Here is a 27,998-nt window from a genome sequence, read left to right as displayed (position 1 = left end):
ATGGACCCGCAGCAATGGTATCTCGAGGAGCAATTGCGAAGAAGGGAATCAGAAGTTTCGGAATTGCGTGGAAATCTGGACGAACTGAGGACAAAGTTTTTCCAGCTAGAGCGAGCCTTCGAAATCAACTTGCAGCTGCAGACCAGAAGAGAAGTTGAGTTTAATCGCATGAAACAGGGAAGTCGAGGTAAATCGCGCCCCAGATGCGTTTTGTAGTTCGTTTCCAGGCATAGGAACCTCTCGAGAAGCGTAGGGCGTTGGAAAGAACGATGGGAACGTTTTAGGTGGGTAACTTTAGCGAAATAGCTTGCGTTGTATTAATAATGGGACCTATAACACTAGTTTACAGCCATTTTGCGCAGCAGATAAAATGGACCGCTGATTCTGAAAATAAGGTTAAAAAAAAATTCTATAGGATATGTTTTCGAGATATTTGGATTATATAAAAAGGTAGTCTCACTTAATTGCGAATATCTTGCACAACGAAAGTCCGATTTGGTCGAAAATTATACCAAATTAAAGATAATTGAATCGCCAACAAATGTACCTCATAACATTTTCAAATCGGTTCAGTAGTTCGGGTGAAATCGATGGGAATATGTGGAAAAAGTAATTTTTTTTACCGAAATTGTGATCGACAATTCATTTAATCATCTGGCAAAAATCGAAATCGCAACAATGGGCCCTGTTTCTCATTTCTTACGTTGAGTCCGTACTTTTACGAAGAAGACAAGCTGCTACTGAAGAAAATCTATGGATAAATACCGAAGCTAGAGACGATTGTGTGAGAACACTAAAATTTCATTTTTTCACGGTGTTTGTGTTCTTATTCAATTATATCGTGTTATTTCAATTTTAATTCATGCTGTACATTTTTTCAAGTATATTATTAATATGTGCGTATTAAGCGAGACTACCTTTTTAACAGACAGGTAAAAAGTTCACCTGTCGATATCTCGAAAACGTGTCCACAGAAATTTTTTTGGACCTTATTTTCCCAATCAGCGGGCCATTTTACATAAGATAGAAACAGTGGAATCTGCTGCGCATTTTTTTGTATTTTGTAAACTAGTGTAACCGATATTAACAATTTAAGCGTAACCGAAGTCAGGTGTGACCTAGTCAGAACAGAAAAGACAATGCCAATAGTATCTGTCTTCAACGGTGCGTTTACAATGATATCAGGATTGCGGAACATGACCACGACGATCATGTCGTAAGATTCGATTACATTGGGATGGTAGCTCTGAGGACACTAGGATCATAGAACACGATATCGATAATGCGGGAAATCGAGGAATTGGACTGCAAGAACTTGCGATAGGGGATTCGATCGTAACATGTACGTGCTGAGTTACGAGATCTATTTCTAATATGACCAGGGTGAATCGTATTTCACTTTGATCTCCTCCAAATTGAGCCTCGTCAATTGAAACCTCACATTACACTTGCATTCGTAGCATTACTCATTTCTCCCATTTCCCTGGAAGCATAACGTACACAAGTATAAATGTACAACGACTGCAACGAACTGTTGCTCGAGTTTACAGAGAAATACGATTTCCCGGGATCTTCAGCAGGAACAAATATCATTCACCCGATCTCCTTGCTCCTTCCCCTCGTTAGGATAAGGTAAATAATAGTCCACTCGAGGGAGTTCCCATCAAATCACATTTCTCCAACCCAAGCAGCCTTGGGTTCCGTTTTACTTGTTAACGCAAAGTAGGTAGTCGCTTGCGCAAAACGTCTTCGGATTATCTCGATCGAATTACTCGGAATATCGATAAGAGTTCTGTTTATTCCATGCACGAAGAAACGCAGTTCTCTCGGCCGAGAATTCGCGAAACACGTTAATCCTCCCGCACGTCGTATAAATTCTTAACCGAGGATATCTCCTTTTCGATCGGGCAGCTTCCAGTTACCGTTAAGTCGAAACGAAAATTTCGAAGTTGCCCGCAGGCGTTACAGTTGCAATCTCGAAGGGAACCCGAGTTTTCGAGTAATCTTCGCGCGCGGAACACTGGGGAGCATTTTTCTTGGTGCGGTTTAAAGGGAAAGAAGCCTCGTCGGCGGGCAGGGTCGCGGCTGGAAGTTCGATCGGGAAGCATCCCCAAAACTTTTCTTCTCGAGGCGTGATTTGCGTCGAAGTTTACGCGTTGAATAAATATTTACGCGACGGAGAATGTATAATACCGTCGAGTTGGATAATAATACGACTAGCGACGGAAGAATACGAAGTCCGTGGGAAGTAACAGGCGCTGATTTTTCTAGAGCTGCAAGAGCTTCACGGCGAGACTCTGCAAACGAGAACAGAACTCAGCTCGAGGTTAACGAATGCAATAACTGAGAAGGATCACTGGAAGAGCGCGTTTCTTCAGCAAAGGGAGTTTATTAAGAGGTAAATTAAAAATAATTAGGGGAAAGTGGGGTAAAACGGAACACCAATGTTTCTGTTAGATAAGAGCTGCGAATGAGTTGGTATCGCGTGACATGAAACCAAAGGGTCCTCGTAGCATTTTGTGATAGACCATAGAGGCAACCGTTATAACTTAGTAACAATTTACCCCAATGCATTACAACTTGCCCCATAAAGGGGCAAGAAGTTCCGCTTGGTCACAAATAAATTACTTTTTATGAAAAACCTATTAGAATATATTAAATACAAGCTTAAAATCATAAAATATAATAAATTTAACAAGAAAATAGCGAAGAGAATAACTACATTATTTTCCAGTCTTTTTTATGTTTTATCGAAATCGGAACTTTTAGCCCCGTATCTACGTCTAGGTAGAATGTTATAATGGCAACTTCTCTGTGGTATTATGCTTGCTTACCTCTGCATTTTTTAACTAATTTATTGCTTGATTATTGCTTAGCTTTTGTGCAATGCCTTACGTAGGGCAGAATCAAAAGCAGCGCATAAATGTTCAAAGAACTTCGCGATAGTATCGTGGGATGAAAATTTCATTTCGCGCAACAAGTTTCCGCTTTGAAACCACTTCGTTAATGCGATGAATTAATATACCTAAGTTAGTCACGATTCCAATTTTACATCAGAAGACTTGTGAAATTCTATATTCCACTGGCCATAAGCTCATTCGCTCAACTACAATTATCTAAGGATTTCTTTTCTCTAATCACCTATTATTAGAGAACAGAGAGTCAGAATCCCTCTTTCACCGTTCACGAAACAGAATCGGTCTTTTTAAATTCCTCTCAATCCGTTGAGTCAACGTTTCAATCCCGCGAACTGCCATTGTATTACAGCTTATGGGGGAGCAGATTAATTAACATTCGGTGCATACGTTTATGTAGATTCCCCAGGTATAACGCAGTCAGTGAGCTCGTTTCCCATTAATCTCGATTAGCCAATGAATCAAGCTTATATCTCCTATCGAAATCGTGGAAAAAGGGACGATCCGACGACGAGGACGAGAATCAACGAACATGCGATCCGATTCGTTGAGAATTCACGAGAAATCCAATGGCGGATCAAGGAACATCGACGGGAATACGTCGGGTATCAGTGAAAAATGCACGGAGCGATGTTCACTCTCCGTCCTTAGTCGGTTTTCCTTCTAGAATTTGGATCGTTATGTTCTACCTATTGTTCAGTTATCTGGTCAATTTTCGAGCCTGGTTCAACGACAATTCCTTCCTTTTATTGATGCTGTAGCATGATAAAAAAACTTCTTTCTATCGTACATCATACGTAGGGTAAGGGGGAAGATGGAAAATGTCACAAAACAATACTTTAGTCCATCAGTAAAGAAAGAAGGTTGAATGAATTTAATTTTCTTATATAATTTTCTTCTTAAATAATTTTTTGTTTTACCTCGACGACAGAAGCAGAATGGACATTTCCTGCTTTAATCAGTAGATAGGTATACCAAATTTTTAACGCAATCTTCAGGGGTACTTGATCTTTATAACCATTTGTGATTCGACAGTTCTGTAGTCCTAGTTGCCACCAACAAAATATGCTATAAATCCCGAAATCACGAAAAATAGACATTCCCGGTTTCCCCCTCACACTTCATATGAAGCTTGTGGGACAAATTGCAAGTGAACATTGATATGAAAGATGCCACGGAAAGGCTAGATAATCGAAATATCAATTTTTCCATCGAGGGCACTGGTTTGTCGTGATATTTTATTCATTTGCAGTATTCAAACCGATTAGCAATGCGATTTGTAGTGCATACACTTTTCTGGATCGTTCGGTGATTAACGCAATGTGAAACATATTACGGGTGAATAGGAAACTAACTATTAGCTCGGTTATGGAAATTTAATGTTGACGGCAATGTATGATTTGCTACGGGCAGGTTGTTATACACCGATCGGAGGGCCAACGAAATGGAATATTTAGAGGTGCGTTGACGTATATCCTACACGCGGATGTACAAATCCAAACGGAAATTGGAAATATTACATGCACAATAGTCCCAATTGTACCTATGTGTCAGATGAACAGTATACCGTATCCATCAAAGCCTAAAGTTCTCTATTAGTAAATTCAATGTAGCAAGTTCGAGAACAAAAACAGGTAGGTACCTCACCGAACAGCCATCTTATTCTTCTCGCTTTCTTCATCACCTCCAAGTTCCTCTCGTTCCTAAATAATTCTATGTGAATTGCCTTCTCTCCCCCTGCCATTCCTCTACGAAGTATAGTTTCCCTAATTATGAGAGTGCTGCTCCGCGCGTTAAGGGGTTACCTACCGTCAGGAGGTAGAGAAAGAATCAATTCTTTGGGAATTTATTTGAGAAAGTACATGCATATTTTTATGCAATGGTTTTTGTATTCAAATGAGGGACATTTTTACAGGTTATTATATTATATTTTGGTATAAAAATATTTATTTATTGCAAAAATACAACTGATTTCCCGAAATGGGTTTTTCTCAAAAAACCGCTTCACCAATATTTTTGAAACTTTGTAGGTTCCTTCTAGACATTCAAATCTAGTCTTTAATCGAAGCATTTATTTTTCCAATGCATAGTTTTTATTTTATGGATGAAAAATGAGTGTTTTTTCTACGAAAATCGATCATTTCACTTTAAACATCTGCCATTTTGTCTCAGATTAATATTTCATAAAACGGAACGATTAAAGACTAGACAAACTATTGTACTAACTAAATCTTCTTCGTTTTTTTATTTCTGATAACCCAGTTCCGAATAATGTTGGTCACCGCAAAACATGCTTCTAAAAACAGCTTCCGGGACATCAGTTCTAACTTCTGTGCAATAACTAAATATTTTTATACCAAAAAATAATATAGTAACCTGTTAAACTGTCCTTCATCTGAATACAAAAGCCATTGCGTAAAAATATGCATGTACTTTCTGAAATAAATTCCCAAAGATTCGATTCTTTTTCTACCTCCTGACGGTGGGCAACCCCTTAAGAGGAAACAACACCTTGAAGATAAGAAAAAAGTGCAATTTTTTAAATTTTTTGTTAGATATCCATACTTCGTAGGAAAGTCATTGATGTGGGGTTTAAATTTGCATGTAGTCGACAGTATTTTAGAATTTTTGTGTGACAAAATATACAGTTTTAATCAAGTTATAGAGGTCGCCGTACTTTATTCACGTCGCGTTCATCTGAGAAAAAAAGGAGAGCATTTTTTTAAAATGTATAATAATATAGTTACAGTTAAGCGTACGGAAATTGAATTACAATAATTTTTGCAGAAATGGCGGAGCTTAAAGGGGAAAGTTCTAAAATATCGAGTCAGTTTAAGGAAAAAATCAATATATTTGGGGGTGAAAAAAATAGTAAAAATAATTTTTTTTTAATTTCCGTAAGCTTAACTGTAACTATATTAATATAGTTTAAAAAAATGTTCCCCTTTTTTCTGAGATGTGAACGCGACGTGAATAACTTGGAAAACCATCAGATCGTGGTCGACGCGTCTCGCTCTACGGCGACCTCTATAACTTGATTAAAACTGTATATTTTGTCACACAAAAATTCTAAAATACTGTCCACTACATGCGCATTAAAATCCCATATCAATGACTTTTCTACGAAGTATGAATATCTAACGAAAAATTTAAAAAAAATGCACTTTTTTCCGGACTTCAAGGTGTTGTTCCCCCTTAATCTCGCGAATCCAGTAATTATGAAAGCGTATAATTAACTGCGCCTTTACTTTCGAGTTTACGCGATCCGTTTTAGCCGAAACAAGCCCGTTCGAAGCTTCTTAATTAACGAGCGAATTAATTTTATGGGTTCCGCCGTGAACGCCTCCGATTCCCGCGTTTTCGTTTCTTAAAGGGACGCCGCCGGTGTTGCAAATTACATCTCAGCGTGGACCACGTATCGCGAATTTACAACGTTGTTTGCCGGGGAAAACGGCGAAGAGAAGCAGATGCTATCGATAAACCGTTCTTCCACCTTCATCGTCCATTTTCCCCCTCGACCCTCTTCCCCGCGTCGATTTACGCTCATTTCTCGAGCCTGAAACGAAAATATAGTATTATTCTTCACGTGCTCCTGCTGCAAATTGCTGTCAATTATCGGAAAAAGGCGGGGTGCTGTACGATTGATCGATTCACGGTACGATTAATCGACGTAAACGTTTTCACGAGGCTGGGGAAACTTGGGAGTAATACGCGGCAAGTTGCAATGTTTATCGTGCATTAAATTGCGACGAGTAATTTAATGTGAATTAACACGATGCCTAAATAGCTCGTAGCAACGCGATACTTTGTTCTCAAAGTAAACTGTTAGTAAAATTCCATTACTTGAAATTCATCGGTGGGCATTAATATTCGTACTAATTGGAGTAGTTACAATGGTAAGGCTGATAAATTTCTTGGATTGTTGTATTTATAGTCGGGCCGCGTTTGTCGATATCGCACGTAACGGAGGAACAAAGGGGGAAAATGGCCTTGTGAGAACGGAACGAAGGGGCTGAGGAAGATACAGGGGCAAAGTTTCCGAAATTCAGCTCCCGAGCAAAGTCGAAGGTGCCGCGAACAGTGGCAGAAGCGGGGTCAGGTTACCGAGTTGCTTTTAAAAGTTCCGTCGATTCCATAAATCTTCCAACTTCCTCGGCGAATTTTACCATTTTCGCGGCACTTTCGCCTCCCTCTTATGCTAATACAGGCCCGAGATAAATGAATTTATATCCCGACTTGTGGCTCGCGAGATTTTAATAATGACACGGGCCCCCGCCGGATCGAAAATGATAATCTCTGTTTCCAATGAAACTGTCGACGGATTAATTGCCTTCGACTCAGCAGCCTGTGACGCCGGTGCCATTATTAAAACCATCTATTATCAAATTCCTAATTTAATATTCCAATCTTATCCTGCTCAATATTTCTCCATTAATATTCATACACTATTTTCGTGCTGCTAGAATCTCAAGTACACCGTGCCTATGTAAATATCAAACATTCATTAAATATTTAAATATTCAACTGCTGGCAGTATCGATATAAATCATAACTTCCTCTTTACGGAACTTAGATGTATCCTCCCCAAAACATTCCACACTTTAAGTGGGGATTCTACCTTGTGCAGCCGAAAAATAGGTGACTGTGAATTATTTGTACAAAAAGAGTCCTGACTGAGAGCGTTGGAAAAAAACGGGTGGTCCTGGCTTTCATGGAAAGTACTCTACGGATTATCCGAAACACAAAGAGGAAAAGAGATTTTTAATCTGTATGAATGTGGCTATCCGTGATAGTGGATTTGTTGCCGCATCCATTACTGTTCCTTTATTTAATTAAAGAAGTTTTTCCCGAAGTTTTTTGGGCGAAATTCGATTCATCTTTTTCAGAAGCCTGCCATTTGAACTGTTTTTTTTCCTTTGATGACTCTACTACCACAGATAACCACATTCATGTAGATTAAGAATCGCTTTTCCTTTTTATGTTTCTGATAATCCGCAGGGCACTTTCTATCAACGATGGCCCAACCGATTATTTTTCATCGCATTCAGTCAGCATTCTACATCTGCCGTGTCGTTTTTCCCCGTCGCACAAAAATTCAGGAGAATAGTTCAAGATACTACCAGACAGCCTGCCAAACTTCAAATGAATTTGTCGAACAGTTTTTGTACAAAAAAATTCACAAAAACTCACCTACTTTTCGGCCCCGCAAGGTAGAATCCCCCACTAAACAAGATCTTCTTTCCAAACTAGTGCAATGATATTCTGCTTGCACCTCGAAACTTGGAGCACCAGAACTATTATTAATTCCGTGACGTCGAAACGATATCGGAACACGAAATCCAAACGGTGACCCGGTTTCTGTGTAAAACACCGAGTCGGCGAGGATCTGCGATTTATCGTTTCTAGATATGACCACGCGAAAACGTATTTTATTGTTTCCACTCGACCATTGTTACAGCTTTGTTACGACTGGATGGAAAGCACTGGTCGCGTCTGGGGGATGACGACAAAAATTCCGTTTCGAGTTAAGGGCACGACCCCGCGGGCAAAGAAGAATAATTCCTCGCGCTTCATGTCGCAATGTCTGGCCCGTGGAAAATTCTTGCTGCTTCCGATATTTGAGGCGGAAGTTCTGATTGCTTTTGTTCAAAGGGTACGAATCAGTCGACTGGCAAGGTCGAATAAGACGGGGCCGAGAGACAAATGGCCAGCATCTTCCTGAAAATTCAACGGCTCCGGGCACGTAGACCTCCGCCATTTGTTTCTCGGCTCCTTTACGAAAGGAACAGGTCGACGGTTTCATGCAATTTGTCCTCAGCTTCGCTGTTGCACGAGGATAAGAGGACAACTGTTCGATAATACCAGCCAGCAGGTATCCGTCGTACACGAACGAACGCAAGAATGTGTTCTCCTAGATTCTCCAACGTTGCATCGCGCTTTATCGAATTCGAAATTATTTGGAACCTTCGTCCTGGGATATTTAAAGGTACTAGGCAGTCGCTACTGTCTAAAATGAAACAGTTCTGTTTTAATTAATTATAAAGGAACAAATTGAAACTGAGACTTGTTCTTTGGCATTAATTATATTAACATCATAAGCTTTAAAACACTTGTTTGTTTAGCTAAAATTATGCATTATATATGACGCTACAGATGGATCATTAAAGAGACTTTTTTAAGAAAAAGGTTCTTTTGTTTTGCAGTGTTAACTCAAAAACGAAGGTTCCAATCGGTTCGAAACAAATTCGAGCATCTTCAGAAAATGTGTAGTTTCGGACCAGACCTAAATTAAAGTTAATGAAAACTCCTATTCTTTATGAAAAGAAACTAAAACCCCATGGAGACACCATTGATGAGGTTTTACCATCCCTCAAGCCCCAAAAGATGAGGTTTTAGTTTCTTTTCATAGAGAATAAGAGTTTTCATTTTCATTAACATTAATTTAGGTCTGGTCCAAAACTACACATTCTCTGAAGATGCTCGAAAATTTGTTTTGAATCGTTTGGAATATTTTTTATTAAATAAACATGTTTTTGAAGCGTATGATGTTAATAAACTTCATGCCAAAGCACAAGTCACAGTTTCAATTTGTTTCTTTGTAATTAATTGAAACAGAAATGCTTCGTATTAGACAGGAACGACTGTCTAGTACCCTTAAATATTCTTATACGGTAATAATTTAATCAGCGATTCCTGTTCGGTACAGGCAAAGATTTTCCAATACCTACTGATTTGAGGAACTTGATTGAATTATTGAAACGGGATTTCTTGGACCATTGGTCTGACCTATCACTGCTATTTCTACTGCAGAAAACTCAGTACCGATCACTGTCTGACCACCAGCGGTTCACTCTCGATTCTAAGTGCAGTTCGTTTCATTGGAATAATTAACAGAACGGCAGTGTACCGATTCCCAAAGCACACGATCGTATAATTAAATAAGGGAATTGATTAAACGTCGTATACCTACCATCTTCACAACGTGGTTTGTCTAGTGAAAATCAAGAGAGCGTAACCTCGGTCGAACACGGCAGGCTGATCCGATTGCAGCAGCGAACACAAACCGAGTTTGTTAAATTGATGGTCCACGGTGTATTGCTTGCTAACGTTATTTCACAAAATACCGTGCCACCGGTCTGTGGTTACTGAAAATATCACCACCTTCTAATGAGAAAATCCCGTTGCGAATCCGAAAAAAAACGTCGAATGCTGCAGACTGTGCACGTTTTTCACTTGTATTTATTCTCCACTTTGAAAAACAATCGGAAATCGTATTTCGCGCGTTGAAAAGCACAAAAATAGAATATTGCATGTTCCGATGGCCGAAACAGAAATTTAGATAACCGGAACGAAGGAGAGAGAAAGAGAGAGAGATCGAACAGCGTTGGCGAACAAAAATCGGAGTGTGGTAACTGTTTGGCAGATCCCGTGATCCGTGGAAGTTTATCAATTAAAGGAAAAATCGACACGCGACAAGCAAAGGACATAGAGACCATCGGCACAATATGTTACACGGCTCGTGTAACGATAAATCCACTGTCACCGGAACCGGACGTTTACTTGGTTCAGGGTGCACCGCCCTCACGGCCGTGTTCACTGATCGTCACCGATCGATGGTAAATCATCCGGTTTTTCTGCTGACAGTGTGACAATTGGAACGATATTTCTCGATAAACGAGAGCCCTCGTATGAAATTCGATGCTTATTGATACCAAAAATGACGATGCAGCAGTTGCTCCGTTCCCAAATACACAGGACGTGATAACGGCGATAAATCGTGACTGATCCTGTTCATTAAAACAACAATGAATTCATCCATACCAATACACATATGCAAAAATGTTTGCGCCGTGTAGGTACGTACGTTTGAAAGTGGAGAACTCAAAAACTACTGAACCGATTTCGACGAACCATGTAGGGGAGGCCGGGGCTAAAAGTTCCGATTTCGATAAACCATAAAAATGACTGGAAAATAATGTAGTTATTCTCTTCACTATGGACTAATTTCTTGTTAAATTTATTATATCTTCTGATTTTAAGCTTGTGTTTAATATATTGTAATAGGTTTCCCATAGAAAGTAATTTATTTGTGGCTGATCGAAGCGGAACTTCTTACCCCTATATGGGGCAAGTTGTTATCGCATTGGGGTAAGTTGTTACTATGATATAAGAATTGCCTTTTAATGAAATATTTCATTTTCTAATGAAATAAAGCAGAATTTTATTAATAATGGTTATTTATGAAGGTTCGGACCAACAAAAATGTAATATCTTTAAAAGAAAACCAAAAGCGACAGTTTTTATTTATCTTTACGCATAACTTCGATCGAAGTCGTGTCCCTTTCCGCCTTTCATTCATATGTTCGCATCTTAAAGCACAGCGGAAACAATTTATACATTTGCGGTAGGTCTGTGACGATAGCACCCCCAAATTCGAATTTTTGGAAAAACTCAACGGCATTCGTTTGTCCATCGTTTGCCCATAAAAAATTTTTTTTTGCCCACCCTCCAAAAAAAAGTTATGAATAAAATAAAAAATTTGTCTTCATCACCCATCATGAATGCATTTCAATTTTTTAATAGAAGGATACGAATGTACCCGACTTGGTCACGTTTGCCTACTCTCAGATTTCATTTGACCACCCTCCAGAATTTAAATAAAAAATAAAAACCGCGAAAACATGGGTATAGATGAAGCGATCGCGTTAAAGTTCGATTATTCTCGAAAATATTATCAAAATCTTTCTTTCAACGGTGCAGTTCGTTAGTTTAGATGTAGAAGAGATTTGCCCATGCATTAATTTCGTATGCCCACCCTCAGAATCGAATTATTAATGAAGATAGCCAAGAAGTGCGGTACCCGTTAAAGCGATCGCGTTAAAGTTCGATTTTTCTGGAAAATATTATCAAAATCGTTCTTTCAACGATGCATATTGTTTGTCCAGATGTAGAAGAGATTTGCCCATCCATTAATTTCGTATGCCCACCCTCCAGAATCGAATTATTAATAAAGATAGCCAAGAAGTGCGGTACCCGTTGAACCGAATACCTTTCCGTTCGTTTTTTCCCGAATGAATTATCAAAATCAATTGTACTTACCGTAAAGGTTGAAGGTGTTTGGTGACATGTTATCCAAAAAATGTTGCACACACTTCTTTCTCACTTTATTGGAACGACACTTAAATTTGTATCGCTCATCGAACACTTCACACTTTTCACACATCTGCAGCATGTGCAGAATAACACCAGAGTGGTTTTCTAGTCATTTTTCACTAATTACCGCAATGATATCGCACAACGGAAAATAATATAATCTCACAGTTACTTCACGAACCGTAAATGAATGCACGGTCTCGCAAGAGTTGCGTCCGAACTCTGTAGACCGACTGACTTTCGTGCGTCGTTGGAAGGAATTCGAGGGTATCGCAGACATCTGTTTACGTTTCGGCACGTTCGATGACGACACGCAGTGTTGATACCCTAAAGGGTAGCAGCGCCGAGTGCCACTGCCGAAACGTAAACAGATGTCTGCGATAGTCTCGAATTCTTTCCAACGACGCACTTCTTGGCTATCTTTATTAATAATTCGATTCTGGAGGGTGGGCATACGAAATTAATGCATGGGCAAATCTCTTTTACATCTAAACTAATGAACTGCATCGTTGAAAGAACGATTTCGATAATATTTTCCAGAAAAATCGAACTTTAACGCGATCGCTTCAACGAGTACCGCACTTCTTGGCTATCTTTATTAATAATTCGATTCTGGAGGGTGGACATACGAAATTAATGCATGGGCAAATCTCTTCTACATCTAAACTAACGGACTGCATCGTTGAAAGACCGATTTTGATAATATTTTCTAGAAAAATCGAACTTTAACGCGATCGCTTCACCTGTACCCTTCTTTTCGAGGTTTTTATTTTTTATTTAAATTCTGGAGGGTGGGCAAATGAAATCTGAGAGTGGGCAAACGTGGCCAGGTCGGGTATATTCGTATCCTTCTTTTAAAAAATTGAAATGCATTCATGATGGGTGATGAAGACAAATTTTTTATTTTGTTCATAACTTTTTTTGGAGGGTGGGCAAAAAAAAATTTTTTATGGGCAAACGTGGGCAAACGAAGGAAAATCATTTCCCACCGACAAATCATTAAAATGTTTTCATGGGGGTGCTGATGCAAATTTTTTTTTGCCATAATTTTTTTTTGAAGGGTGGGCAAACGAAATTTTTTTATGAGCAAACATGGGCATACGATGAACAAACGAATGCCGTTGAGTTTTTTTAAAAAATCGAATTTGGGGGTGCTATCTTCACAGACCTATTTGCGGCGGGGCAAGTTTTTACAGTACAACGTGCCCCAAGTCACGGTAACAACTAGCCCCTACCGACAAATGTAGCAATTTCAAAGACTATTCTGCTTATACATGTATTCAAACGATAAACACTATTACACCATGTTCTTAAATGTCATTTGATCCATAAGAACGATTCAATCTATAATATCGACGTTAAATAATTGAAATAGACCAAAAAGTAATGATAGACAAATTTTTACTTATCTGGTACGCGACTAATAGGTCCTTGCTTACAACCACACAATTCGCTGTCGCGGACGCTATTAAAGTGGGCGACAGAGTGGCGTGATCAACTCACACGGAAAAAATAATTTAAAGTACAACGCTCTTTTTATTTTGAAGATAGAGCCGTCGGAACAACTTACCCCCGGAACTTTTAGCCCCGGTCTCCCCTACCAGAAGAATCTTTCTTTTAATGGGACTGCTATAGTATAGCTCCAAAATCCACAGGGCGGTACACTAACTTTTAAAATTAATTGTTAAATTAAATGAGAGCGGGAGGTCTAATTTCGATGCGGTTTGCAGATCTTGAGTTTGATTCTTTCAAAAATAACTCATTATTTGTACACATTCCCGAAAACTATAACTAAATAGTGGGAAAAAATCCCACACTACCCTGGCGCCCGCGGGAGATTCCCTTCTGGAGGAGTCAGCGTGCCTTTTGAAGATGTCTCCGCGTTAAAACAAAATTTTATACATTTTTTTTATAATTTTTTTTAACTTGGGGAAATCTTGAAAAGGCACCCCGACTCCTTGAGAGGGGAATCCCCTGGTGGCGCCAGGGTAGTATGGGATTTTCACCCATTAAAGCCCCACCGCCACTATGAAATTTTTAATAATTTAATCTCTATTATTAAGGCTTATTGGCTGAAACGCTCGGACGCCTATTTACTTATTTTCGACATAGATCCATCGTGCCAAGGCTTATCAAAATCGGTGTCTACCACATGGTGTTCTCCCCTTGCAAGTTGTTCTTTATAAGAATTTGATGAGGACTTATCATTTATTCATTCATTGAGAAGTACATGGAAAATATTGATACTGAGGAATACTGTAAGAGCGTAGGACATACTAAGCTTTGAACGTACGAGAGTAAAGTGTCCATAAGCATCAATTACCTACATTTTTAAATCAACTAAGTCTCAGATTTGTTGCAACCCCGAGACAAAACTGTGAATCCGTACAATTGCAAACGGTTTAATTGTTGATTATTTTACTGTTGGATATTGTCAAAAAGGCGTTTCAGTTCTCGTTTTAGGTACTATTATTTCACCGTAGATATCTGTCACAGCGTTCGTTTTCCCCGATTTTTCAGTATAAATAAACTGACAATCGCGTGTAACAAAATGCACGGAAGAGGATTCACAACGTGTACGCGGATGCGGAGCACGCTGTCGAGTGGCCGTGGGAATTTCCGATCCTGAATAAACTGCATGATTAGCAGGAGAGCTGGATTGATGTAACAATTTCAATGATCGTTATCCGGTCGCGACGTGGAACAAACAAACCAGTGGAGAAGAAAATGGGGTGAAATTTTCAGCGTAAAATTGGATGTGGGAACATGTATGTTGCGTTGAAAGCACATTTCACGTTAAAGCGCGATACGTATGCTTTATTGAAATGGTAGAATTAAATCACAATGCTTCCTTGCTATTCCAAATAGCCAAATATCTTCAGATTTACTTTGTTCAACGTACAGAAGTTAACAATAACAAATGTGAATATGAGAAAGCTTGTAGAGCAAACAGAATTTAAATACTATACGCCAATGTTTCCCAACGTGGGGTACGCGATAAAACTTTTGGGGGTACACCGCACAGTGGTCCGGATTGGGGAAGTTACAGACATTTGTGTATAACTTTTGAACTGTAAATAATATCGCAATGAAATTTGCGCCAAAATAGAGGGAAAAAATGATTCCTTTCTAATGATGTATAGGTTGAAATATTTTCTATTCAATTGATGATTCTTTTTTCAACTTTTTAACACAATTGTTATAATAAAAACTTGAAAATTGTTTATTTTGTAGTTTATTTAATGCTCTCTTAAGTGATTTAAATCGCATGTTGGGGAAACTTTTCGTTTCCAAGTTATAAGGAAAAGTCAAGTAGTTCTATTAGAAATTGTGACGAAAGCTACAGTTTAATTAAACATTATTATTCATTTATTATTAATTTATTCAAGGATTAGTATCAAATATATACATAAATATTTGTAAAAACCATTAGTAATACAATAATAATGCGACGGATGCGAACGTACATACCTATGTAAAACGACGTAACGATGACAGTTTTAAACAGTAATAATTTGAAGAGTGGGCTGAAGGGGGAAATGATTCTTGCCTGATTATGTAGAGGAAGGTGTGCTGAAAATATTTCAATTAGTTAGAATGTGGGACTCGTATGGACTTGAAAGATATTCCTTATCAATTGTAAAGAATTTTGACAATATTCTTTATTTCATTGTGTATTAGAATTTAATACATATTGAGCAGTAATTGTTAGTCGACGGTGTTAATTCTTAACGCAACAGAATGCTCTTCATGTTAGGAAAAAGTGAAGGGTAAATATTGAATAGAATAGTCGAGGAATCTCGAAGAAAGAGGCTGTATTTTGTGGTGAAAAATGCTATCTTTAAAATGTCCAACTTTGACTTTTATTAATATTTTTATTTTCAAGACGAATGGACATTTAGGAAATAGTATACGTTCAGTAAATATCGATATGAGAAATTTGATTTTTTGGCCGAATATCACTAACTATCCCAATCCGGACCACTGTGCGCCGTGAAAGGTCAGAAGTCGCTAGATCTAGTAACAGTAAGATAGTGCCACCCTGTCTATTCCAAGCGAATGTTAAATTATTTATATCATTCTTTGTGTTTATCAATACATGTAATTTATGAATACAAAATTTAATGAATTAAAAATTATTGCAATATGTTTTATCATATGACCATTGTTATACTACAACTATGGTTTTATTTATCAATACAAGGGGTACGCCAGTTATATACATCTTTCCAGGTAGAAGGTACGTGAAGCATAAAATGTTGGGGAACACTGCTATACACCACTTCTCTTTAATCCAATAAACACGTAAAATTAGATATTAATAAAGAGATTAAAAGACGGGCGGAGTTTCAACATTACCCGTATTTTATCCTGCGCGAATGAAAAACGAGTTGCGTTAAATCCGCAAAAACATTCAGGAAGACTGTTGGAAACAGCGTGGACAGTAAAAAATATTTTGAATAGTTCATTGCGCGGTGCCCTTTGTAGTTTGTACAGCGTGCTTTTTGTTTCCAACAATTCTGCATGAAGTCGGTATTTGTTTAGTTATGCGAATGCTTGTCGTTACTCTTGTTTTGCTGCATGCTGAGACAATCGCGCTGATGAACACGGCTCTGGTATTGATTTCCAAATTATGAATAAAATTGAATTGTCAGCTTGACGAGAACGTCGACTCGTTATTTGGAATCACGCACCATGGCCATTGATCGGCAAAGTCCTTCTTGAAAAGGGCAAAAAAGTGCTCAGAGAAATGCTGTATGGAACATCGATTGGAAAACGTGATCTATTCAATTCAAAATTATTGAAAACCTAATGGACCATTCATCCCACTTTCCATACCTCGCAAACCCTTTTCTGATCGTAATCGGGGGAGGGAATGCGGAGTCTTAGGGGCTCGATAAAATCATCGGGAGGGATCTCATTTCCATTGGAAAGAGTGACCCAAAAAAAAGCCTCTTTTTGGTCCCACGATTTTGGAACTGAATTTTATGCGAAACTTTAAATTTTCAAGTTGAGATGACAATTAGTTTCTGAGTTATGGAAGGTGAAAGAAGTGAAAATTCGTTAAAGCGTCAATTAACAATGTAATGAGTAATCGATAATGCATTGTAACGTAATGCGAAACGCACGTGAATACGCAAAACGCTAAATACCAGAATAATAAGCGTCTGATCGAACGTGTTAGGCTCGTCAAACGGAATTGAAAATTAAACGAGCTAACGGGATGCAAATCGCCAAGTAAATCATTACAAATGTTCGATTAAGCAAACTACCATAAGTGACTGCGCCAGAGAAATTTTACATGTCATCAGCATCGATTAATAGCTGCAGCGTTGAATGAAATTAATAATTGAACGAGTATGACAGCGAAAGATTAATGGACACGAAAATCACTCCATTTAGTACTGTAACCGTATCGATGCTTACGTTAGGCGAAAGATCGATGTTGAAACGTTTTGGGAGATTAATTTTTCACGAAGAGGTTGCTTCTGACAGTATATCCATCTTGAAATTATCGGTATAATCTTACAGATCCTCGAGCATGGTGGCGCTTTCAACTGTATAATCGGCTTTTCTTCTCCAACGAGAAGAATATTGGCAAATGCTGTAAACAGTTCTAGAATTAGAAAGTTTGGAGAACTCGTAGAGTTTCGAAGACACGGAAAGGAAACCCTCGTCAACACGAAAGTGTTCCGGCTGTCGTAAAATCTAAAACATTATTTCCAACTTGTTAAACGCTCACTCTTTCACAAACTTCGCATTTTCTTCAGAATTTGAAGGCGAAGGTTCATTTTCATTAACGTGGTTCTCATCTATTCAAAACTGTACGAAAGGAAAGAGTTACTTTCATTCATAAGGCGAAAACTTTAACTCAATATCAATGGACCATTAAACCTCTAATGGAGTAGCTGCAACATTGGCGAAATATGAAAACAGTTTTCCAACAATATTAATATTACAACGGTGAACTTTGATTCATTCCCTGAATTTTCATCGAACATGTTTAGCATTCTGTGCCGCGTTTAATTATCGACTTCCCTGCCCTTTTGTTATGCGTTTGAAATATGGTCGTTACAATATAATTCGCAAAGAAGAAATCAGCTGGTAGAAGTATACAGTAGTTACACAATAAATCGAATGGCAAATGAAGTCCGCAACGCGACTCTGAAGATTCTATTACGCGTCCAGAGAGAAGAGAGACATCCCCGCGATGCGGAAAACAAGAAATTCGAAGGGGGAGTAGATCCAATAACTTGATCGGATATTGCGATATCTCCGAGAAGCCATCGAACAATCCTCACGGATCACTTTCTCTGCAGTTTGTTCTCCTCTATCCGTCGTATTTATTAAAATAATTTACGCTGCCAAGAACGAGTAATAGAAAACAAGTCGTGCATTTTCCCGTGCAAATAATGGATGACGTACTTTCTGAAAACCTACAATCCATGAAAATATATAAACAATTCATGTGGACTTTATTAAGAGAAGAAGAGTAGAAAGTCTGGACTATTGAGTCAATAGAAGCCAAAATCGTCTTCATCTTCTGCCGTAGCATTTCAAAGGATTTGTCACAAATTGGTTAATTCATTTCCAGGAAGAAAATTGAATGCGACGGCGCGGTGGGTCTGGTGAAACGAGAATGTGAAGACATTTTGAAGATGACTCGAGAAACTGCGGAGAAACAATTTCAGGAACTAATCGAGCTGTACAACGGAGCTAGAGAGAAGGTACGTCAAGATCTTGATTAAAATTTTTACTTAAAAAATTTAATTGTGAGTGCAGCGAACATGGTAGTAAGAAAACAATGATTTATCCGGGACATTTATTTATAAGGCGACCAGGTATAGGATAATAAAGTTCAACCGAAGGTTTCGTAGCCCTTGGACTTCCCCAGGCGACGAAATCTCCAATGTCTCAGGACTCGGAGTAATTTTTCTCCAGAGCAGGTTGCGTGTTGCATTCTTAAATAAACAGTATTCATTGTTGAGTTTATCAAGACGCGTAATTTATTTCTATACTCACGTCTTCCACCTCAATACAAACAAAGTTGTTAGCTTAAAGTACCTTTGTTTTATGATTGAATAACTATCAATAATTAAAAGCTTCTTCTCTTACCCAAGATCTGTGGCATTAAAACTTTGTTCCTTTATGAATCGAAAAATCGGGACACAAGGGATATTCGAATTTCTCTTGGTTGCATGGACAGTAGTTCAAAAAGTTTCAAACGCAATAAAAGCGCTACATGCATGGTAAACCAACATCAAAGCGGTTTTTTAATTGATATGCATTCACTCTCACGTAGCTAGGTTCTTTTTACAGACAACGCGTCGGAACAGTGCGCCCTTTGAAACGTCGCCTTTTTGATACTCGAAATCGAAGTTGTCCCCCGTTCGTCGCCTTTCGAATATTCAGCGTCCAAGCAGACTTCGGGCTGCAAGCGACGCGGATGCACCCTTTTATGCTCGCAAACCGCAATTTTTCACTCTCCTTTCGTGAACATTGCTAAATAACTCCGTTAACGATTCTATCAAATGTATGGTTGAATTTGACTTACGTTAAATTTACTTCAAGAAAATCTCTTTCATTGCGCGAAATAGACTATACTTCGGTAGAATTTCAATTATTTGGAGTCGAATGTATGTCAGAACTTTTCACGAATGTTCGCAGTGTCTGAAATATTATATTTAGCTTCGTTTAAGATGTGACGTTTATCAGTCAATTCGAGTTTATCGTGAAAGCTCCTAAATTGCCGTTACGTAGTGTTTCCATGCTAGGAGAGGAAGTCTCTTCTGGCAAGAATTTCGGAATATTTCAGACCGAATTTTCTTTGTAGTCGAGAATACGTCAGCTAAACGTCTTTCGTAATTTCTGGTGGAAATACGTCAGATACAGTAACCGTTATTCCTCACAGTGGTGAAGAGAGGTGAAGGGAGGCGAAAGGCGAAAGGTGACAGAGAGAGAGGGGGAGAGAGGGGGAAAGAGAGGAAAGAGAGGGGGAGGGGGAGAGAGGGAAAGAGAAAGAGGGAAGCAGACTGCTTTTGACCATCAATATTTATTGACAATCTTGAAAATAGCTTTTTTCGAAGGAACCCACTTACAAAATGTTTAATAAAATTCTACAATGATTATAATCTTCTAAGATTAGGCGAGACCGGGGCTGGTTGACTAACGAGGTTAGTTGACTAATTCCCTTTAATTGTTGTATTATGTTATAAATTATGCTGCGATTCGCGATAATGAAGCATGTGAATGACCAGCTTGCCATTTAATGTGTCACCGTGACACAAACTTGCGTGTTCTATCAGTGAAAATGAAATATCTAAAAAGGTCGGCGGGAAGTAAATAATTTCGTTTCGACTGTTTATGAATTTTTGAGCACTAAGTATTGCTTGATGTTTTTTCTTGAATATTTTGTGGAAACGCGATACATTGACTATAATTTAGGGCATTTTATTTTATCCGGTGCGTGGAGGTTTTGTACGTACGACCCTTAACATGTTGACAGTGCCGGACGGTGTTACTTGACTAAGCATAGAAATACCACTGAAAATTGCACTTTTTATCCTCAAGATGCAGTCGGGGCAAAGACTTTAGCTGCTCAAATCCACTTCGCCGACCACAAATCCCTCAAAACTCACCCCTACCAGTTTTACGCCCTATCCTCCCTTCAAATTCTCAGGCCTTCCAAATAGACCATACCAAACAAGTAGAAAATAATTACAGTATCTATCACCATGATATTTAATAAAAAAAAAAAAAATAGTGTGAAGGAGTGAAAAAAATAAATAAAAAATTTGTTGGTCGTAGGATATATATGTACGCCTTTCTTATACTATATTGAAGGAATGGCTGCGTATAAATATACGCCTTTGGTATATATTGATGGAACTGTGACAGTGTATATATACGCCTTTCGCATGCAAAGCGTTAAAACTGAAGAGTAAATGTCAACTCAACTAACCCCATCATATTTGTCAACTAACCCCACAGCCGGAGTTTGTTGACTTATTCGTCTCACTACTCTAAATATAATAAAAACTACGACCTAGACTGAATTAAAACAATTTTAAAAATTAAGCCTGTATACCTAATGATTTATAATTTGTAAACTTTTGGTATTCAACAAATCAACAAAATACCAAAATGGTCGTTATAAAAGTTAGAAATGTTAAAAATTAGTCAACTGGCCCCGGTCTCCCCTACAGTCTTCCTACCCACAAACTTTTGCATCATCCTTTTTAACAATTCCATCAGTATCAACGAATTTATCAGTGTATAACAATTTCCCCACTAATTTATCGTCACCGGACTTGAAGCTACCAAAACATTACCCTACATACTTTCCTATTGCTTTTTAATCCAACGCCAGATATTTACACATTAAGCATTCATTTCTTATCACTCATCTTCCATTAAAACCAAACTAATATTGCCTTGCCGTATCAAATTAAATTTGCACCGCGCCTCGCGCAAATCAATGTGGGGATTCTCCACAAACGAATATGGCGCGAATAAATCCGTATTCAATGTGATTAGTAACGAGAAACACTCGCTGGTCCGCGAACTTCTTCCTCTAGCTTCTACCCTCCCTTCTATCGACCCTGTTTTTGTTCTTACCGCAATGTCGCCAGCTCGTGCTCCTGGCAATTTTCTAGTGGGGTACCAAAGAACGGTCATCAACTCGGGTAAAACGAGTTTAACGCGAAAGTTTTACGATCGTCCGCGTAAAGGGGTGCGGATCTGCCTGCGGCAGGACATCCGGACTTAGCGACGCGGTGTTACTCCTAGGCAGATGCAAGCCACGAATCAAGGAAACGGAGGGGTGTCGAGATGAAGGCTGTTACAGCATTGATGGCTCATCATTGAAGACCGCCAGGCTGTAAAGCCGTCCATTTGCGAAACAATAATACGCATCCGCGTACGCCGAGCACTCGGCTCGTTAGTAAGTTTAATTTGATGACGGGAAACGTAACGAGGAAACGTTCTATTTCACTCCGAAATGCTGCGGTTGACAACGCGCCGAGAAAAAGGACGCACGCAATTTTTCCGGCGAGATTTTCAACGTCATTACCGCGGGTCGGCGCGGCGGCTCTAACAATCTAGCCAGTGAAAATTTGACGAACTGTTGAAATTTCGCGCTCTGCTCGCGTTCGGAATAAAAGTGTCGCTGAAATTACAGCCGTATGGAATTGTGATACTATCACGATGAAATTAATTGTCACGTGTGATTTCTGAAATTCGTTGCAACACTTTGAGGGAAAATTGAAATACCACTGAGAGGAATAATGAGAGAGGAAGTAAGAATGTCTGTAGGGGTCGCGGTCGCTTGCGATAGCACTACTCTAACCGTCATTTTCTCAACACTTGAATGCAAATGGGTGTTTTTTTTACGCCTACTGGGTGGGAGCAAAATGGCCAATTACAGACGTATTCGCGTTTTCTACTTTTCTCCCAAGGGAAAAAGACTTTACGCGCATGCGTACTCGCTTAATTTACTTTGCTGCCAAGGACGGAGTTTGCGAGCTGAGTGAACATGGCGTTACCCTGTGGTATGAAGAAGCAATTGGCTGACTATTCGATATCGATCATGTGTGTTTATGTTGACATTACAACTGTCACAGCACCTCTTTTCATTAAAAGATAAAATCAGTGATAATAAGAGTGATAGTGATACGGGATACTACCATAGGCCTCGCGATATAGCAGAAGGTGCAAAATGATTGGAAATTTTGTCCCCACAGGGGTGAAAAGGGGTAAAATGTATTTTCTCGGATTCCTTAATATCTGTTAGGTTCAATTAGATATCAACTTGGTTCTTACTTACAAAGATTGGCCACACAAATGCCTAAAAACCAATTTCAGGATTTTGCCCTAATCAACCCTTAAGGGGACGGAAAGAGGTAAACTGTGTTTTTGCGGACTTCTCAATATATCTTAGGCCCGATTAGATATCAACTCGGTATTTGAAAACAAAGGTTATCCACACAAATCCATAAAAACCAATTTCAGGATTTTTCCCTAATCAACCCCTAAGGGGGTGGTGAGAAGACGTGAAATGTGTTTCCATGGAGTCCTTAATATCTCTTGGGCCCAAAGCGAAGCGCGGGTATATTTGGTAGTATGCTCATATACAGTAATCTGCAGCTACAATAATTAATCATATCATTTAGGGAAAAGTCGATACAAGAATTGATTCTAGAACCATTTCGGAACCGATATAGAACCGAAAAAATAACGATTATGGAACCGATATGAGGAAGGAAATAGGAATCGTAACTGAAACAGATAATAGTTGGAAATTTCGGTTCTTCGTAACAGTTATTCAGAATAAAGGTTCTTCATAACCGTTTGGAGAACCGAAATCGATAATATAACAGTTTTCAAGCCCTGCTTTATAGCGAGCAGTGCTTTTGGTTTCTTTTTATTTCAATAAAAAATCAATCGAACGTGCATATTTTTTTGCGAATCGCTCCGCAGGTTTTCAAAAACACACCTTTCATGCAGGTGTTGAAAAAAGTATTCTGCGTGACAAGGGCTTACAGCATATATATACATGGAGGTCTCATGACCTATGTCTCCTGTGGACCAGTTGCCGACCAACATCGTGCGAGAGAGTGAAGTATAGAGGAACAATCGACCGTAATGCGCATGCGCCGATACCGTACGAGAGAGGAAGACATGTAAATCCGTCTGTAAAACCTGCAACAATATTTTTCCACACGTTTCGACCATCCATAGATGGTATGCAGTGATCGACGGCCCACCAGGATATATAAAAGAAGTATTCGAAGCTTTAAAATGTGAAGTTCTTAAACAACAAACTCAATTATTTTGCAATTTAACGATGAAACCATGCACCGCGTATCACTTCAAACCATACCGCTTGCAACAAACTTCACGATATCGGCGCATGCGCATTACGGTCGATTATTCCTCTATACTTCTCTCGCTGGCACGATGTCTTTCTCTCTGGCACCATGTTGGCGACAGTTTCAAGCTTTCAATGAGACCTCCATGTATATATGCTCTAAGGACAAGGGAGAGTCGCGACTTTGCCTCGCGTGAAGCGCTGCCCGAGCGCAGCGAGTTAAAATCGCTTTCTTCTCTCCCTTGTCACGCAATGCATTATTTCTCTCAGCGAATCGCTGGTTGAAATAACTCCCTCGTCAGATTTGTCAGAATTTCATACGCGTGTGACTGAAAGATATCACCGGAATGAATAATTCAAATTGCTGTATTAAAATTGGAAATTTAATAAAAGCGTAATTCAGAAAGGTCGAAATATTCTTTTCACAGATAATCCGACTAGAGGAACAGATAGAAACGAACGAGACCACTGTACGCGAGCGGGAAAATCGAACTTTTGAGCTGGCGAACCTGCTTGAAACTTTAAAACGTTTCCACTTGGATGTCGGTTCGGTCTGTCAACTTGTGGCAGAAGGTAAGTATTATCCGCCGCTTCGACATTCCTTCCTGCAAGTCGGATGTATCTATCCGTCGGAATCAGCTCTGAAGAACTTGACCGAGCGGGGAAACTTATTCGAGGAAGGAATGAAGAATCTGAGGCATCTCGCTTGGACCACAGAAGACAGGGTAGACGAACCGGAACTGACTTTATTGAGGGAACAGAATTCCGTTTTAAGGGAGGTCGTGAAGAATCTTAGGAAAAAGGTTAGTGCCTTTGGTCGTTATTTAAAAGTCACAATCAGTTGTTGATAAATATATACTATGAAACGAATTGGTACACAACCATCGAAATATCAGGAGTTAAATATTTAACAGAGACACGAAAAGTAAATCTTAGAAAAAAATCAAAACCACATAAAGTCTGCATTTCAGTGATAAATCATTTTGATAAGACAAATTATTCTCAGATATTGCGCGCCGAGATAGTCGTGCCGATAATTAATTAAGAAGAAACGATGCGTGAAAATTTGTTCCACATAAAAACTTTTTCAATTACCACTACCTAATGTGGCCTCTCGGATATTGGCCTCCGCCAATATAATATGTACACGAATTAATAATTTTTCGATATTTCTACATTTTCCCTATGAACGGAAGAGTATTAATCTCTCGCCCGTTTGCATTGTTCGTACTGTATAATTAGTCGCAAGCTAATTTCGCCGATGTACTGAAAAGACTTGGCTGAGCAAAACTTGTTCGATATTCTGCGGAAGTCAATATTGCACACCCCTATAGAGAACATGCTACACGGCAGTACACGTACGACTTGTTTAAAATTTCATCGTAACCAATGTTTCCGGCGTCAACTCTTTCTACTGGAAAACGACGACAGCAGTTCCACTTGAGTAAACTTTGTACACTATTTTATGCTTGTGCACAGTTCACCGCAGGGTTTCACGTACAACGCATGAAAAAGACGAGAAACCCCATGCAAGTCATAAAACAGAGAATCTACTATGGGAAACAAAGTATCTATGTAACTATCCAACTTGCTGTTCAAGTTGCGGCAAAATTCGTGAAACAAATTTTAAACGGAAATGAAAAACTATTGTGGGAACACACGAGAAATTATATAAAATATAGTAAAAAAAAGAATTATGAAAATGCACCAGAAAGGAAAAAAATAATTTTGATTCCGGCGTAAATGACTCCTTACACCACGAATTAATTAGATGTCGCTGTGCGTCCTAATCTAATTAAGACCTGGCGTTAGAAGTGGCGCTAAAGTAAAAGCGTGGGACGCAAATACTGAAATTGTCTTTTTATATAAATATTTATAATGCCCTACGTATTTTGATACATTAGTTTTCGCATTCTGCTGGAGCGTTCTTGCTGCACGAGTTTCTTCCACTTGATTGCGAACAGTGCAATTCCGCAATTCAAAGTCTGCCCTGAGATCTAAGCAAATTAAAAGTCAAGATAAAAAATCATGCCGTTCAGCAATTAGTTTTTGCATAACTTTTAATATTCAATATTTACGCCCCACGCTTTTATTTTTAGTCATATGAGGGGATTCTTCTAAGGCAGTGATTTAGGCCTGTATCAAAATTATTTTTTCCCATTATACTTTTTCATAAAAGCTTGCTATTTAAAAAAAAAATACTATAAATTATTTTATGCCTTTTAGTCTGTGAGAATTTTAATCTTTATTATCTACATTAAATTCTATAAAAACTTGCTTTTTTTTTAAATCGTACTATAAATTATTGTATGCTTTTTAGAGAAAATATTGCATTGTTGCGTATTGCTGCTTATACAGAGAAGCTTTTAATGAATGGGAATTATGATGAATTATATATATAATAATATGATGATTTAACACATTTCTCGCAGCGTGAAATACAATTAATTATGAACGATTAATGTGACAAACATAGGAAAACTGAATGAAAAAGCAAATATTCAGTGGAAATAAATTTGAAAATATTTCGAATACGTCAAAAGCGTATAAATATTCCTTTCCACACTGACGTAAAAAATACGAGTTATAAAACTTTACACTCGAAGAATTATGCCTCTCTCCGTTTGCCTATACTAAAGTTCTCTCTAACGCGTAAATTCTACATTATTCCAATTCGAAGATGCATAATCGTAAATGTGCGAGTTCGCCGCGAGGAAAAAGCAATGACCTTACACTTTCGCCGAAATTGATACTGAGCACGTGCTCGACGATATCTACGAGTGACTTCCACCTTTTTTTACCAATTTAACGTAAATACTGAACTAGTAAATATTAAATTAGTAAAAGCTTTTCCTTTCGTGTTCCATGCCCCCCCCCCCTCACCCCACCTTCCACCACGTAATCTAACCCCAATCGAATTTGAAAATCGTGATCACGTGTTTACGACCGCGAATTATTTCTACGTTTCCCGACTCGATGTCGCCAGTACCTATACTTCGCATTCTTATCGCAAATCTCGTTAAAAAGTTGCAGGTGCCGCACCGGCCGCATAACGAGATCCCAGAGAGGGAAAACGGACAACTAAGCTATTCAACTTCTCGGGAAATTCAAACGAATTCGACGAATTTTAATGACGACTTACCAACCGGGTCGACGCTTATCGAAAACCTGAATCCAATCCCCAGCAACTCCACTGGCACTTTAAAACTGACACATCGTGGCAATTACGACACAAAAGATCGCGAAAAGCAGAACGACGCGGCACCGACCGAGGCAGCCGGCGGGCGGGCCGACGAGGATCGGAAGAGCGAATTCGATATAGAGAGTAAGCCGATCGACAGGCGCGATAGGGTACTCTGTATTGAAACGCACTCTAACGGGCTGTTCTACGAGGAGTACATCTTCAAATTGTCCATCGACCGGGAAATAAAAGTGAAATATCCCGTTGCTTTGAACAATAACGAGGGAGCGGTTAAAATGCTGTTCGTAGATAATGAGAGCGAGTACGCGAGAGCGCCGCTGGACGGGATCCTGATGTTCTTCAAAAATATATACGTGTCTGTAAACGTAAAGCAAACTGGAGTGCCCTGCGGCACGCAGACGGCAAATATTAAAACTTCCAACAGTTCTGCCCAAACCTCGATCACTGGAATGAAATCGTTTTCCCGTTTGAACGCTGGCATCACGGTGAGTAAACAATTTTTTCGACTCTTTACTATGCAAGCTAGAAATGGAAAAGTTCAATGATTGGTGGGTAATGGACCGATATATACCAAGTTTCGCGAGAATTAATGATTTATTGAAAAGTAATTGTAAATTGTAACTGTTGTCATCTCTACTTGTTTGAGGGAGGAAATTGTATTTCTTTTTAATCGATACTAGATCTGGGTGATGAATTTAGTATTTCTTTGTAACTAGATTCACTTTAAACCACCAAGTTTAAATATCGCATCATGAAATCATTGACCATGCAAGATGGAAAGTCTTTTTTATACTTGTATTTCGTATATTATTGAAAAACGTACATCGATTTGTTTAGGAGTATTGATATAAAATGTAGA

The 27,998-nt window shown here is 38.8% G+C and overlaps 1 protein-coding gene across 1 annotated transcript; it reads left to right on the top strand.

Moving 5' to 3' along the window:
- LOC143368493 (uncharacterized) lies at positions 1-27,937 on the top strand. Its single transcript, XM_076811277.1, has 6 exons — positions 1-187; positions 2,272-2,398; positions 18,664-18,796; positions 24,366-24,510; positions 24,577-24,740; positions 26,965-27,937. Exons 1-6 carry the CDS (start codon positions 1-3, stop codon positions 27,682-27,684), a joined length of 1,476 nt encoding a protein of 491 aa, XP_076667392.1. The 3' UTR covers positions 27,685-27,937.
- The last annotated feature ends 61 nt before the right edge of the window (positions 27,938-27,998 follow it).

This window comes from Andrena cerasifolii, chromosome 1, assembly GCF_050908995.1.
Source record: "Andrena cerasifolii isolate SP2316 chromosome 1, iyAndCera1_principal, whole genome shotgun sequence".
Taxonomy (NCBI): Eukaryota; Metazoa; Arthropoda; class Insecta; order Hymenoptera; family Andrenidae; genus Andrena; species Andrena cerasifolii.
Note: the sequence above shows the minus strand (reverse complement) of the source record. Positions and strands in the feature narration are given on the sequence as shown.

What these genes read in the sequence shown, in the direction of transcription:
- LOC143368493 (XM_076811277.1), top strand. Translation starts at nt 1, where the DNA reads ATGGACCCGCAGCAATGGTATCTCGAGGAGCAATTGCGAAGAAGGGAA. An exon ending in CATGAAACAGGGAAGTCGAG is followed by an intron (nt 188 to 2,271) that starts GTAAATCGCGCC and finishes TGATTTTTCTAG; the next exon opens with AGCTGCAAGAGCTTCACGGC. An exon ending in TGAAGAATCTTAGGAAAAAG is followed by an intron (nt 24,741 to 26,964) that starts GTTAGTGCCTTT and finishes CTCGTTAAAAAG; the next exon opens with TTGCAGGTGCCGCACCGGCC.